General features: G+C 37.7%; 1 protein-coding gene across 1 annotated transcript; it reads right to left on the bottom strand.

The window, feature by feature from the left end:
* Positions 1-223: 223 nt before the first annotated feature.
* LOC123657650 lies at positions 224-4,894 on the bottom strand. Its single transcript, XM_045593172.1, has 2 exons — positions 3,464-4,894; positions 224-286 (listed from the first exon to the last, which is right to left on the bottom strand). Exons 1-2 carry the CDS (start codon positions 4,892-4,894, stop codon positions 224-226), a joined length of 1,494 nt encoding a protein of 497 aa, XP_045449128.1.
* Between the last annotated feature and the right edge of the window lie 10,522 nt (positions 4,895-15,416).

The following is a 15,416-nucleotide window of genomic DNA, read 5'->3' on the forward strand; positions in this document are numbered from 1 at the left end:
GCGTAAGTCGAGATAAAGTTGACATCCCATTACGGACACAGACTATTATTTTTGTCCAATGATATTTCTACCTATCAAAGTTATTTTAATTATCTAATATTTATTTGAACATAATGTGAATGATTTTAATAGGTTATTTAAATTGCACTATGTAACAGACTGAACGACATTAGTAATCAGCTGGGTGGACTTCGTAGAGAAATAAAAGATACGAAAACCTTCGTTACCAATCCAAGAACCCTACTCCAGACACATGCATCGACTTCGACTCCATTCTACGACCCAACTGTTAGAGAAATCCAGGAAAATATCAAAAATATAATAGAAGACAGATACTGAAAAATAACAAGATACTATTCAGAAAAAAGAAACACACAATACAACTTGACTCCTGAACCTTTCTCCTCGGAGCTGCGTGCAGTGAAAAATATCCAACCAAAAGGTAACTCACCTCTAAAACCATCCTTAAAGACGGCGGTCCAAGAGGTAAAGCAGACCCTTGCGTCTGTCAAAAAATGAGTCCCAGGACTTAGCATGGTCGAAAAATTAACGATGGTTTCTATCACCTTTGCGCAGGTGGCTAAGGCCAAGCTCCTCCAACAACCGAACTCACCCTAACAACCTCAAAAGCTCTTGAGGGAGACTAGTGATAACGCAATCAGCAATATCAGGGTCTAATCAGCTCTTAAAAATACTGGGGCTAAAGTAGTCATGGTCCGCAAGGCGAAAGAGAAAAAGGTGGTTCTCAGACGCACCAGCGGGGAAGATATAAAAACCTACTCTGGCAATGTTCACTGCATAAGCGTCCAATATTATTTTTCTTAGCCCCAAGAACGTTGATAACTACTAATTAATACTAGCTGCCGCATACAACTAAAGAACCGCATATGGAAACGAATTATTTGTCTCGTAGAATGTTTTTGTAATGTTTTTTTTACGTAAATCACCTGTAGGATAAGCATAATTATAATGCATGATGCATAATAAAAAGGAACATTTTAGAGCCTATGGATGTTAATTTTAAATAAAAAAAAAAAAGTAAGTGGACGGGAAGTTTGTGTAGATGATAGACATAGATATCTCTTGATAGGTAGGTTTTGCTTGTGCTCGTAGAAATTAAACTTCTGTATAAAACGTACAGAACCACCGTCAGGTAAATTTTTCTCGTAGTCCCTTTCTTACACATGAACAAGGAAGACATAGGATTTTATTATGATTTTCGTTGAAAACATTGTAAATATACATTGAAAGTAAATTATATTAATGATGCAATTTAGTATCTGAATGATCTTCTTGACTATTTGGATTTCAAAAAATTATAACCAGAGTTCAATTACACAAAAGTAAGACTTTAATTAACCTTATCTATATTTTGATATAAATCAAATTAAAAACACGGTAAGCTTCAAAGACACGTAATTTTATCTAATACACCTATGCGGTTATATGCACTTTAACTCTTTTTTTTTTTTTTTTTTTAAATATATAGACTAGCGCTTGACTGCGATCTCACCTGAAGTCAAGTGAAGATGCAGCCTAAGGTGGTGCGCGCTTGCCTAGAAGATGCCTATTCACTCTTGATTTAAAGATACCTAAGTTATAGTTCGTTGGAAAAACGGAAGCCGGAAGGGCATTCCAAATTTTAGCGGTGCGAATTAGGAACGAGGAAGCAAATCGTTTAGTGCGAGATCGTGGGATTTCAACCACATAGCGGTGCAGATTCATGCGATGCCTTGCGGTTCGGTGGTAGAAAGGTGATGGTGGAACCAAATTGTATAGTTCTAGAGCACACTCTCCGAAATATAACCTGTAAAATACCGACAAACAGGCAACCTTGCGCCGATGTTCGAGACTTTGAAGTCTAGAGCGAACCAGCGATTTGTCACCGATGAGTCTTCTGGCGCGTCGATCCACAGAATCCAAAGCAGCGAGCTGGTACTTGGCAGAGCCATCCCATAAGTGGCTGCAGTACTCCATACACGATCGAACTTGTGCTTGGTAGAGAGTAAGAAGCTGTTCCGGTGTGAAGTACTGCCTGACTTTATTGAGGATACCAAGTTTCTTACCAGCAATTTTTGCCTTGGATTCTATGCATTGTCCGAAGTTCATATTAGACGAAATATTTATGCCTAGAAGATCAATACTATCGGTGATCGGAACAGATACACCCCGGAAAGTTGGGGCTGTAGTAGGATAATTATAATATATAGTTCTTAAATGCACTCACCGGGATAATTTAGCACAATTAAATTTAGTTCATTGGGTAACACATCACTACAATATATAAACACAGAAGGTGCACGGACGAAAGTACCAAACACAGATAAGATTAGCAATTTTATTCGCAACTAGTAAGCTTTAAAAATATAAGTTATACGAAAGCAAAAGATTTTTACATAGGCAAAAGCATAAGCGTCTCGCGTCAGAGAAGGATCGTGACTGGAGGGCGCGGGCGGCCGGCGCATACGCAATACTCGGGCCGGCCAAACCGGTTTTTAAAGTAGTGCAGAGCGTGAAGGCTATCGATACCCAATTCATCGATAGATCGATAGGATATCGATATAAGTACAAAAAAAAGTTGTAAATGTAATGTGTAGGAGGATGCCTACAGGGCTAATGGGAATGGACTCCGTTTAGCAGTGAAAAGACACGCTTGTGTTTTGGAAGCATTAAATTTGACTAGGTTGGCGTCACCCCAATCGGATACCTCTTTCAAAGCCAAATTCATGCGTTCAACCAGGGCCTCTCTATGCTCATGAGTTTCAGCCCCACCAGCTCGGGGACCGGACACGTATCTCTCCGTAACAGTGCTGTCATCCGCGTATCCAAAGATACCGGGCCTGAGGAGGTCATTTATGTGAATCAAGAAGAGGGTTGCAGAGAGAACTGATCCCTGAGGGACACCGGCATTAACCGCCATCAACTCAGACGAGGAGCCATCTAAGACCACCCGAAATGATCGTCCACTCAGGAAATCTGATATCCAGTCACACAAGCTCGGGGGTATTCCGTAAGCTGAAAGCTTGCTCAATAGGCTCTCATGCCAGACCCGGTCAAATGCCTTCGATACATCAAGTGAGACAGCTAGCGCTTCTCCGTGCTTGTCCAAGGCTTCGCCCCAGATGTGCGAGGCGTACACTAAAAGATCCCCCGTGGACCTGTTACGGCGGAAACCGTATTGCTGGTCCGACAGGAGGTCATTCAACTCGAGGTATGCTAGGAGCTTTTGATTCAGTATACGCTCCAAACTTTTACTCAGTATGGAGGTGATCGCGATAGGTCTATAGTTAGCCGGGTCGGCACGACTACCTTTTTTAGGTACAGGTTGTACGTTGGCAATCTTCCATGCTTTAGGGACTTGAGCAGATTTTAGAGAGAGGCGGTACAAGCGCGTGAGAATAGGAGACAACTCAGGAGCACAGTGTTTAAGTACTCCTGCTGGTATCCCGTCAGGACCACTAGCCTTATTCACGTCCAAGTTACGGAGTACTCTCAAAACCTCAGTTTGGCGAATGCGTAGTTCTGACATAACAGAGTCGCAAGGTGGATGTCTGGGCGGTGAGGCACTACCTGCATCAAGGAGCGAATTTTCTGCAAACAGATTCGCTAAAAGGTTAGCCTTTTCTGTCGCAGTAAAGGCCAGCGATCCATCTGGTTTAAGCAGAGGAGGCAGCGAGGGACGGCAGAAGCTCATTTCAACCGACTTGGAGAGTGACCAAAATGCTCTGCTACCGCGTGGATGGGAAGCTAGTTGGGCTCCGATGCGTTTAATACGGTTGAAACGAGCTTTTTTAAGAACCCTTTTGTAGGACTTGGCAGCAGAGTTGAACGCTCTCTTCCTCGTAGTTATATCCGGAGATTTAAGGGTACGGGCTTCAGCCCACGCTGCAAACGCTGAGTCCTTACGGGCTGCAGCTTCGGCACATTCTGCATTATACCACCTAGGGATCTTGCCATCTAGTGATACATCAGCAAATGGAATGAAGTACTCCATCCCCTGACGTATCACTTCCGATATTTCTTGTTCGCAACTCGACGGATCACTGGAAGAGAAGCAAGTCTGCCGCCAAGGGTAGGATGCAAAAAAGTGTCGCATCTCATCCCAATCTGCCGACTTATATCGCCACACACGTCTGGTTCCGGTAGGACCTGTATCCAGAGGGTGAAAGTTAGATACTGACTTTACCACACAGTGATCAGATGTGCCCAGGGAAGCTGCAACTGATACCGAGGACCGGTCAGGGTCAGTTGTCAACAGAAGGTCCAAACAATTAGGTGTATGGTCGTCAACGTCGGGTACTCGTGTTGCTTCTTGGACTAGCTGGGTAAGATCTAGCGACAGAGCAAATTTGAGCGCCTCTCTCCCGGCGTGGTCGGTATTCTGGTATGGGAACAGCCAGTCCTGGTGGTGAGCGTTAAAATCCCCCAGAAATACCATTTGGGCAGCAGGATGCCGACGTTGGACCATGTCAGCCGTCTCACTGAGATAGTCGAACATCCGAGTCGTCTCCCGATCACCACTATGCGACCGATAGGTACAGGCATACACAATCTGCTCCATGCCCGTATCCAATAAACACCACATGATGGAAAGGTTAGGTATCTCCAAGTTACGTAGACGCCGGCAGCAAACATCATCACGAGCAAACATACAGACTCCAGCGTGAGATTTAAAATTATGTTCGAGCGAATACCCAGGGTACTGCAGGTACGTTACATCTGCTGGGCTACCAATTTGCGTCTCCGTAAGAAAAAGTAAATGCGGCCTCTCAGTCTCCAGGTGGTGGTGGACTGCAACGAGATTTGAGTGCAATCCTCGTATGTTGGTGAGGTGCACTTTGAGAGAGAGGAGGTGCAGCCGCTGTTTAACCTTACTTTTTTTCTTGTTCTTCATTGTGGTCAAGGGGTGAATAGGAGGGGAAATGGTAGTTGTACGAGGCGCTGCGTCTATAGACTCCACGATTTTTGCAGAAACCACACTAAAGAAGACTCGACTGGAGACTGCGGGGACGCCCGAACCCCCCAGGAAATCGCCATCGGGTCCTCTCACCGGTCGCCAACCGGCACGATGGAAGCCATCCCTGGATTTTTCGCTAGGTGGCGGGGCAGCCTTTCATAGGTGGCGAACCTACTAGTTGGGCCCCCTACTGCCTGCGGTCGGCCAGCGGTGCACCGTGCTTCGGATCCCGCTACCCTCCAGGTCGAGACGTCCGGCGCAGTGACTACGCAGATCAGGATCCTGTCACTAGACGCAGCGCAACTGTACATACCCATACCCCTATGATTGGCTATTACGAGCATCGTTCCGGAACGCGAGGCGCCTCACGGCACGACAAGTCGTGTCGCAAGACGCGTCACTTGGCGGCGCGTCTTTGCTCGATGGGTGGTCACACTAGCCACGGCCGAAGCCTACCACCTATGTATGTTACTCGTTTTGCACCACCCAGGGGTCACGTGTAGGGTAAAGAGGGTTAAGACCTGACCTTGGTACATCCTACGGACGCGAGTAACTTCGACCCCCAAAACTCGATATTAACAAGGTAACTTAGATACCATGCAGATGCGACCAATTATCAAGTGCATTAATTTACATGAGCAAATATCATTAATAGCTACTAGCTATATTGCCGTGAAATTTGTTTGTAGTACATAGTAATAACACTAGTATAGCTAGTATTTAACTGAACCGAATCTTGCAAATCTGAGGAATGCTTCTCTTTCTCTTGTAGCAGAAGAATTTAAGCTTAATCCACGTTGCTTCTCGATTAGGAAATGGCAATCAGGATCATTACTGGGTATTTATAATGACCGTGGGCTTCGTGTGCTCCAAAGGGCGATTCCCTACAAAGCGTAAATGTAAACCAGAAACTAATATCTCTTTGGATATATTTATATTGAACAGACTAGTGTAAAAAATGAAGAGCTAGTTCACGACCCTAGACGTTAACTGCCAGCCGAAGGGGTTGAATCAACAGATAGCCATCAAGTTATCTGATTTATAAGGCTATACATAGCTCTCAGGCATCAGCTTAAAGTCCACTGGTGCATTTCTTGCCCAGAGAATCGTCATAGCGATTCAACGGTGAAATGCTGCCAGTATTCTTGGCACCATTCCACGCGGATATGATTTGTACCATAATTATCTGTAAATATTTATTATGTATTATTATGTATATTTTAATTAAAATTTGTTTTTTAGCTATTTTTAACGCAATATAAATCTTTTTTCTAATCTTAATTGACTAAACGCTTTTCAAATACGAAAACATTTTTTTCCTATAGGTTTTTGTTTCACAGTCAATCGTGTTTGAATATGACGAATGGGGGGATAAGTAAAACATATGACTGTCGCTATACAGTGAGTATGATTGATGGCCATTGTCTAAACGATCAGCGTTCGTCATTCTGATTTGTTTTGTTTTAAAATCATATCAATTTTATGTTCAATGTTGTTTTTTTCTTAATATTTTTATGGCCTGGTAAACATTTGTAACTACCCACTGATTTATTGTAACATCAAGTTTGATTTACATAAAATGGCCAAGGTAACTAATATACTTTTTGGAATAAAGATTAATACTAATTAGTAGAACTAATTACCCTTGCAAATAAAGTAATATTTTTAAATTAATTGCTTAAAGATAAAAATGATTACTGTGAATTAACCCTGGGAGATAGACATATGCTATGCGGATTTTTTGTAGGTCTTTTTATAATATACAATTCCGTAGTACATTATTAGTATATATCTCGTATGGTTTAGCAAGCGTTCGCAATGTAAGCGCTCGAAATCGTTTTTTTTACCCGACTGCAAAGAAAGGATTATGTTTTTCGCGCGTAACTTGTATGTTTGTATCATCATCCTTTCGCATTCCACTACAGGACATAGGCATGTGTTTTGTTAAAGAATATTACATACATATAGATAGATAGATAGATAGATAGATAGATAGATAGATAGATAGATAGATACTCTTTATTGTACACAACAACAATCAACACAATAACATATTACGAATAAAAAAATAATATACATACATACTAAGGGATAACACAGTTAGTTCCACCACCATCTTGGAACTTATAAAGCCGACCGATGGCGGGATAACCATCAAACTGCTGGCTTTGAAATACACAAGCCGAAAACGGGCAGCAGCGACAAAGCGTGTTGACTATGGGCAAAACATATGAGTTCACGCCATAATCTTTGGCGCGACCTTGGGAAGGCCTATATCCAGCAGTGGACTGCCATAGACTGTTATTATTTATTATTACTATTTTTACTTTGTTCACTTTATTCTCTTCTGTTTTTCTTTTTTATCTTCTAAAATTTTAGACATGAGTTTAAATAGCAATAATTTTAGTGATTCTGATGACGGAAATAATTTTCTCTCCTTCGTTTCTCATCTAATGTCAGTTTCCACAGTTCTTCGGTGCCCTCAGTTCTCATATTAATTCTATGTTTACTCCATATCTTAGAAATTTCAACGTTATACACATTAACTCTCAAAGCATTTCTTCACATTTCACTTTATTTCTCTCTTTGGATGTAGTAACATCCATGCAATTTTAGTATCTGAAACATTTCTTAAACTATGCTTCCGTTCCATACCTTCAATTTCATATTCTTTGACTAATTTCAACCTAATTCGTAATGATCGAGTAGATGAGATATGTGCAGTCCTTGTGTCACCCCACCGTGCCTCGGAGAGCACGTTAAGCCGTCGGTCCCGGTTGTTATAATGTACACCTGATAACGATCGTCACTCATAATAGGGAATATCCGCCATCCCGGATTGGAACAGCGTGGTGGATCTCCTATATGGGGAAAGAGGCCTATACCCAGTAGTGGGATATTACAGGCTGAAGCGAGTAGATGAGAGTGGAGTTGGAGCTGTTTTAAAATTTCAAATGTTAACGTATTTAATATCACTCGAAGTTACAATTCAAACAGCTTTGCAGGCTAATGAAAATATTTTTCAAATTAGAATTGCAACTGACAGTATACCCAAAAAGAACATGTGACAAATCATTCCTATTTATAAATTTAGCGACCCCAGACGCGCAATTCTATTCGGAGCCGTAAAATTTTAACATCATCATCCTCATAACTATCAAGTGTAACATATTTAAAACATGCTAATGTATAAATCTTTAGCATTTATATTGTCTAGTCTGTCTATCACTTTATAAAATCTATTTGAAACTATTCGATGTTACTATTTATGTTAAACACTAGATATTTCCTTAATTTTAGTGCCTTTCGATACTTCTCCGATTTTGATGTGTAGGATTGTGTAATCTATAAAAAAGTAGAACAGATTTTTTGTAAAAGTATTAAAACTTGAACTATTGAACGATATAGAAATATCGTAATTTTGGTCGCTCGACTCACGTCTGCATTAGGGACACTAAGATAGAATAATTGGTTTTCTTAATGTAAGCTGCAGTGTAGGTACCAAGTAACGATTACTAACAAAAATAAAAATTGGATTCACAAAAGTACCGGCATTATTAGCCTGTGATATATGTATATAAAAAAACGTTATAGAATTAAATAACTAAGGTAAGACACAGCAGGGAATTTCCTGCTCAAAATATGGAATAGTCCGATTGGGGTAGCACCTCAATCTTACAGAAGATGACAGCTAAATAATACTGTTTTCAAGCAGTGTTGTGTTCCTGTTGGTGAGTAAGATGACCAGAACTCTGAGAAAGATGCTTCTGGTGTATCAGACGTCTATAAGCTATGGTAATCGCTTACCACTAGTGTTGCCCAAATTCAGTCTTGGTCTTGCAGTCTTGGTCTTGTTCTTGCGTTTTTGCAAGACCAAGACCAAGAACAAGACCGCGTATTTTTAGCAAGACCAAGACCAAGACTGACCGTGCAAGACTTGAGCAAAAACAAGACATAGCCTGCAAGACTCTTGCGTCTTGCAGCTAGGACTTAGCGCTATTTCACTGAGTAGTTAGGTGTAACAGTTCGGTGTATAGGTAGGTACGCTTAGGAATTCTATGAGACGCAAAAAACTGTATCAAAGAATATGAAAAACTGGACCTATGCGCATTACGACTAATACCATAAACATAGCGAATAAAAAAATATCTATTAAAATCAAACTGAGTGCATGCATAGTTATGTTTTAACCATCGGCACTTTGATAATGCGGCATCAAAGGTTTTGTACTTACTTCTCAAAGAAATTTGCCTCTTTTCGGAAGTATATGGTTATGATACACGCGCCGGCGGCTTCTTTTGAAATCTAAAACAATCGTTGCCGCCACGCCGAAATCATAACATTTGACACTATTTGATTGCCGCCATAGGGCGTAGGTATACTCATGCAAAATAATTTCGAATTTTAAGAGTACCTACAGGTGTTCCAAAGAATAAATAAGTTTCAGAGTGCTTAGAATGAAAATGAATACATTATACTGATCACGCAAGTAGTATTATGATTAGGATAAAATGGTAAGGATAGGTAGTAGATGTCATATTAATTAATTCTAGTAAGTATATATTATAATATTGATTACTTATATGGTTTGAAACTAATTACTTAGGTACTATTATTGTACATTTAGTCATTATATTTCTTAAGTTTTTACAAGAAAAAATAGCAAAAAGTGTTCAAATATCACCCGTTTAATAAATATTGTAGCCACTTTTAAATATACTTGAAACGTGTAAAAAAATTCTACAAAACTAATAAAATAATATAAAAAGCGTAGGTACTTACCTACTAATAAAATAAAAAGCCTGCGATAAGAGTTTTGTATTACTTACCAGCCCGAATATCTCTGAGAGAGATGATGAGAGTAAGTATTTACTAGCTGTGCCCGCGACTTCGTCCACGAGGAATAGTAACTTTGGAGGTATAGTGACGTTCAGGACTTATTTATTTATTTTAAAACTTCTGTCATCAAACATACAAACGAACTCTTCAGCTTTATAATATTAGTATAGATGTACGCCAAAACATTCACTTATATGTAAAGAATAGTGATTGGCACTAATTCTTTACATATATTTTATTCACGCGTCGCGTCTGTACAAGTAGGTAATATTTAGTGTGTGTTTATACGCCGCACGCGGCATTGTTTGATTTGCGGCGGCATCCTTTTCATAGAGCCGGCACGTGGCGAGGCGGCGCGGTAGAAAGCAAGGAAACGTAATATAAATAAAGGAATTATTTTAATTCCAGTCATTTCCAATTGAGCTGTGCTTCGAGTCTAACTTAATAATTGTTTTTACTAATTCTCGTTGTTTTCTAAAAACGTATCACGTGTACAATTTAATGAGTGACGAAGATTCAAATTATTCTAGTCCGAGTAACGAGAGTTTGAGTCACAGATCTAAAAGACCCAAAAGCAAATTTGAGGAGTTTTTCGAAATAATTCATGCATCCCAAACTGCCTTCTGTAAATTGTGCCAACATAAAAAGATTGAAATAAAAATGAAAAACAGAAACACTTCAGGCTTAAGGAAACATCTAATATCTTTCCACAAAAAGGAATCAGAAATATTTCTTCCTGTTAAACCAAAATTAAGTGGAGATATCACAAGCTTTTTAGTAACCGCTGGAAGAAGTGGACAGGTAAGAATATTTTTTTAACAGTTAAAATAATTTTAACTCTGCGTAGCTATTCATGCGATACTTTCAAAAACGCCATTAACTTACGTAAGTATTTTTGAGTTAGTGGTGTTTTCATCTAGGGGTGCGACATATTAAGTATGTAATTATCGTCTTAAATATTTTTTATAAACACCCATATTTTCATTTAATCGGCCAGTAACAACTAAGTACTTTATTTTGGTAAATTACAGTACAGTGCAACCTTAATATAACAAATATCAATTTAACGATTTTCTCGATTTAACAACAACAAACCTCCTCCTCTTATACGCTCAAACCTAGTATGTTTTAAATAATAACACAAGAATTATTGTTTTGTTTCAGTCGGAAAACAGCAGTGACAACATCACGACAGCTACAGTTGATTGGGTGGTGAAAAAATATCTTCCCTTCTCATTTTTCGATGACGAAGCTACACAAGTATATTTTCGATGTATTTGCCCTAATATGGTGTTTCCTAAAAGGTCTACACTTAGAAGGAAAGTCAAAGAGCGATTTGAAGAGCTCCAATTGAATCTCAAGGAACGACTTCAACAATTATCATCTAAAATGTCTTTTACCATTGATGGGTGGACGTCAATTGCTGGTAGGAGTTACTACGGGGTTACTATTCATTATATAGACAACGAATGGAAGTATCAATCTGTAGTTCTTGATTTTATACCATCACGCGGTCGACATACTGGGGAAGATATTGCAACGATTTTCCATGAATGTTTATTTGAATATGGCATAATTGATAAAATACAAGGTATCACGGTCGACAACGCAACTGAAAATACCAAATTTATGTATGAACTGGGCAAACAGCTGCCGCCACACTTTGATTCAGACAATCAACATTTCCGGTGCTTTGCTCACATTTTAAACCTTGGTGTACAAGATTTATTAAAGACCTTAGCATTACACTGTGAGTCTGACACTAACGCGCAAGATCAGCAGTACGAAGACTATGCAGACGAAACTGAGGATGAGGAAGATGAAGAATCTGCACCAAATATTGCTGACTCGCGTACATCTGTAACAAAGTTACGCAGTATTTCCAGTAAAATAAAAAGAAGTGAGATAGTGAAGAAGAAGTTTCAGTCTGCTTGTGAAGCAGCTGGCGTGCCATCAAATCTAAATGCCATTCTTGACTGTCCAACGAGATGGAATTCCACACATGATATGATTGGATTTGGTTTAAAAGTGAGAGCGGGCATTGACATATTGTGCAGTTCTGTCACCGAATTAAATGATTTTCAAATCACAGCTAATGAATGGCAGGTACTCGAAAAATTACATAAATTTCTAATAAACTTTAAACTTTTAAGTACAAAACTTGGTGGAGACAAATATGTTACATTACCGCTAATCATTGTATCATTCAATCTCTTGCTAGATAAAATTGAATCCATGGTAAAACAGTTAGATGAGAAACCTAATCGATCTGAAGTGGATGAAAGGCTCATTCTAGCTTTCCAAGCAGCTCGAGGCAAAATGCTTAAACATTACAAGAAGAGCAACTGGATTTATTGTACTTCTTTAATTTTAGACCCAAGGCATAAGGCTCAGACTTTTGACCTGACAATGTGGGGGAAGCAACTTAAAACAGAAAGTCTGCGCAAGTTCAATGAACTTTATGAAGAATATAAAAGTCTACACTCACTGAACAAATCTCTGGAATTACCAGAAAAAGAAAATAAAGTATGTGATGAAGATGAAGACGTAATAGACTTTGATAAACTCTATGAATGTCCCTCGACGTCATCTGGATCTTGTCTTCAAGGCTTAGTGATAGACGAGTTGGAGGAGTACCTGAGAAAACCAAGAACTGCCAGCTCGGAAGACATTTTAGACTGGTGGAGGACGCATGAGACAGAGTATCCGATTTTATCGAAAATGGCCCGTGATTTTCTCTCAATACCTGCAACTTCAGTACCTGCTGAGAGGTTATTTTCTAAAGCATCATTAGTAATTAGAAAACATAGAAATAGGTTAAGTGATGAGTCAGCCAGATGGTTACTTTGTATTAATTCTTGGTCAAAAAAATTGATATAAAGTATCATAACCTAATGATAAAGCTGTTGATTTGTGTTGTATTTTATTTTTTATTCAAATAAATGATAAATCGTAAAACTCTTTTATTAAATTTCTTATAAGTTGAGGGTTCAATCTCTTTCTAGACAGATAAGTATTGTTCTTTAAAATACAGTCAAGTTATTGTAATTAATTTGTTTTTTTACATGTTTTAGCAAATGTAAGCTTATAAATCATAAATGTTTATTAAGAAACAGTTACTTCCATGGAAAACGACATATAGGTCAGTTGATTTTTCGAATTTCTTATCAAATCTTCAGTTATTTATTAATCTGCTTGATCTTTACTATGGCTATGTTAATTCAAGCTCACAATGTTCCAATTCTAATACGTTTTTCTAAGATTTAAAGTAAACTTTAATAAATAGTAATAGACTAATAGGTAATTGCAAGACTTGCAAGACTCTTGCTGCAAGACCAAGACCAAGACCAAGACTGGGAGCGCAAGACCAAGACCAAGACCAAGACCAGGTGTATTGGCGCAAGACCAAGACCAAGACCAAGACCAGGTGTATTGGCGCAAGACCAAGACCAAGACTGGCTAAGTCTCGTCTTGTTCTTGCATTTGGGCAACACTACTTACCACCAGGCGATCCGTACGCTTGCTACGAAAAAGGACCTAGACCCTTTTTTAATAACCCTCTTAGTATGGCACAGTAGCATAGAAAGAAAATAAAAAACATATATATAAAATATGTATACAATGAAATTGAAGATAAGAACAAAACAACATTTTTGATAGCCGCTAAACAATTAAACGCTTACAGCAATATAAAGCGATTTCACTTGATATTGTTGTAGTTGAATTATGCGCGTACTTACTTGAAAACGTAGGTAATTAATTTCTACGAACCACTTAACGGTACAAATTTTCATTTCACAATTATTAATAATAAATACTTAACTTAATATTGGTATTGTTTTACAATTTGGTTTTAAACGTAATTCCTAAATCCATAAAATTAATTATACTGTTTAATTGTACTATAAATTTTTAATTTTGTTGTTTTTAGTCTTTATTGACAATTATATTTAACTCAAATTATTTCGATAACTTTATACCAAGTGTAGAAATGTTTAATTCACATACTAACGTAAGTCACATAATAAGCAAAAGCAAATAAAAATTGTGTATTTTCAAGGGCTTAATTAATCAATAAAATATTTAATATTAATCTTAATAATTGATAAATATCAGCAAAATTTTTGTTTCCAAAGAGTCGTGACTTATAACTGGCAAAAAAAATTTATAACCGCTAAAACTTTTAAAATATATACAAATAACAATCATTATTTGTAATATTCTTGTATTGTATTCCTAAAAGGTATAAAGTATCGTAAATGACGATGACGATCGTTACTATTCGTTTAGATACCTTTAATCCACCAAATTGCGATGGAACTGCGTTTTAAAATAAAACCTAAAAGTTGACTTATTCTGTGCAGAAGATAATGCTTTTGTTCAGAATTTTCATATTTACAGTCTGTTTCAGTTCGCTAAATTTATCAGAAAGTTTTTTTAATTCTGTCAGATGTTGAGGAAATAATAAATAATAACCTATTTATCGTTTTATTAAGTAAAAACGACTTGATTAAATATATCAATCATCCTTGTTTGCGGTGAAGTCGGATAAAAACCAACTAATTGAATTAGTAAACGACGTTATGTTGGCTGATTGTGAGAGAGAAATAAATTGTTTATTTAATTTACCAGCACGAGCTCGTGTGAAATGAACGAAGCCAGAAATGTCACGAAGAAACGTTCACAATAAATTCTCTTGTAATTTACGGTTTAATTTCAAATCATAACGAGAATTTCGCTTCTGAATATAAAAACATAAGCGCTTTTCGTTTAAGAAATATTTGCTATCAAAGTTTCAATAGAGAATCGTATATAATTAATGTGTTATGTTTAGTTTAAGAAACAATGAATATTTTAATTGCATCTGCTGCGGTTTATCAACAGTAGTTCAACGTGAAGCTGACTTCGTTGTTGGTTTTAGTAGACACTGTGGCGATTTGGAAGGAATCTTGTAATCCTTGACAAATAAACACTGGCAGATGATTATTTGCGAACAAAAAAATGTAAGTGTACAAGGAAACTGTCTTTGTATAGACAGCTTATAAACCATACGCTTTGACTTGTTTTGTTCGTACTCAGATTAATAAACAAAAGGTTCGTATATGTTTTACAATTAAATACCGAGAGAATGTAAGTCGTGACATCTTGAAGCGTTGCATATTCTCGTTTATGAAAGGAATTGCTGAGGCGCAAAAGTGAAACACCTTGCTGGTAAGAGAGAATTGGGTGATCGTTTAATAGACAAACTCATTCCAACCCAAATAACATCTTTCCAATATGTTGGAATGTGTTTTTATCAATCAGAGAAGATTATTGCCAAAAACAATAAAGTTTACAGAAAAAAATGCGTGTTAAACATTTCATAATGTTTATTTTATGGAAACAAACGCTTTAGCAAAAAGTACTCTTTAAGTGTTATGCCTTTGAGAGAATTAAAAAAAAATGACAAAACACTCTTATAACAATTTTTAGGCATTTCGCATCTATTCATTGGTAGTTCATTTTTTTTTACACTTTAAAAGTTTTTGTTAAAACTGACAGTTATTTAATTATCGTACATTTCAATGTAAACCAGTAACTTATTAAAGAGAAACTAGATTAAACCAATGTAATCAAGAAT

Source organism: Melitaea cinxia, chromosome 11 (assembly GCF_905220565.1).
Source record: "Melitaea cinxia chromosome 11, ilMelCinx1.1, whole genome shotgun sequence".
NCBI classification, from domain to species: domain Eukaryota; kingdom Metazoa; phylum Arthropoda; class Insecta; order Lepidoptera; family Nymphalidae; genus Melitaea; species Melitaea cinxia.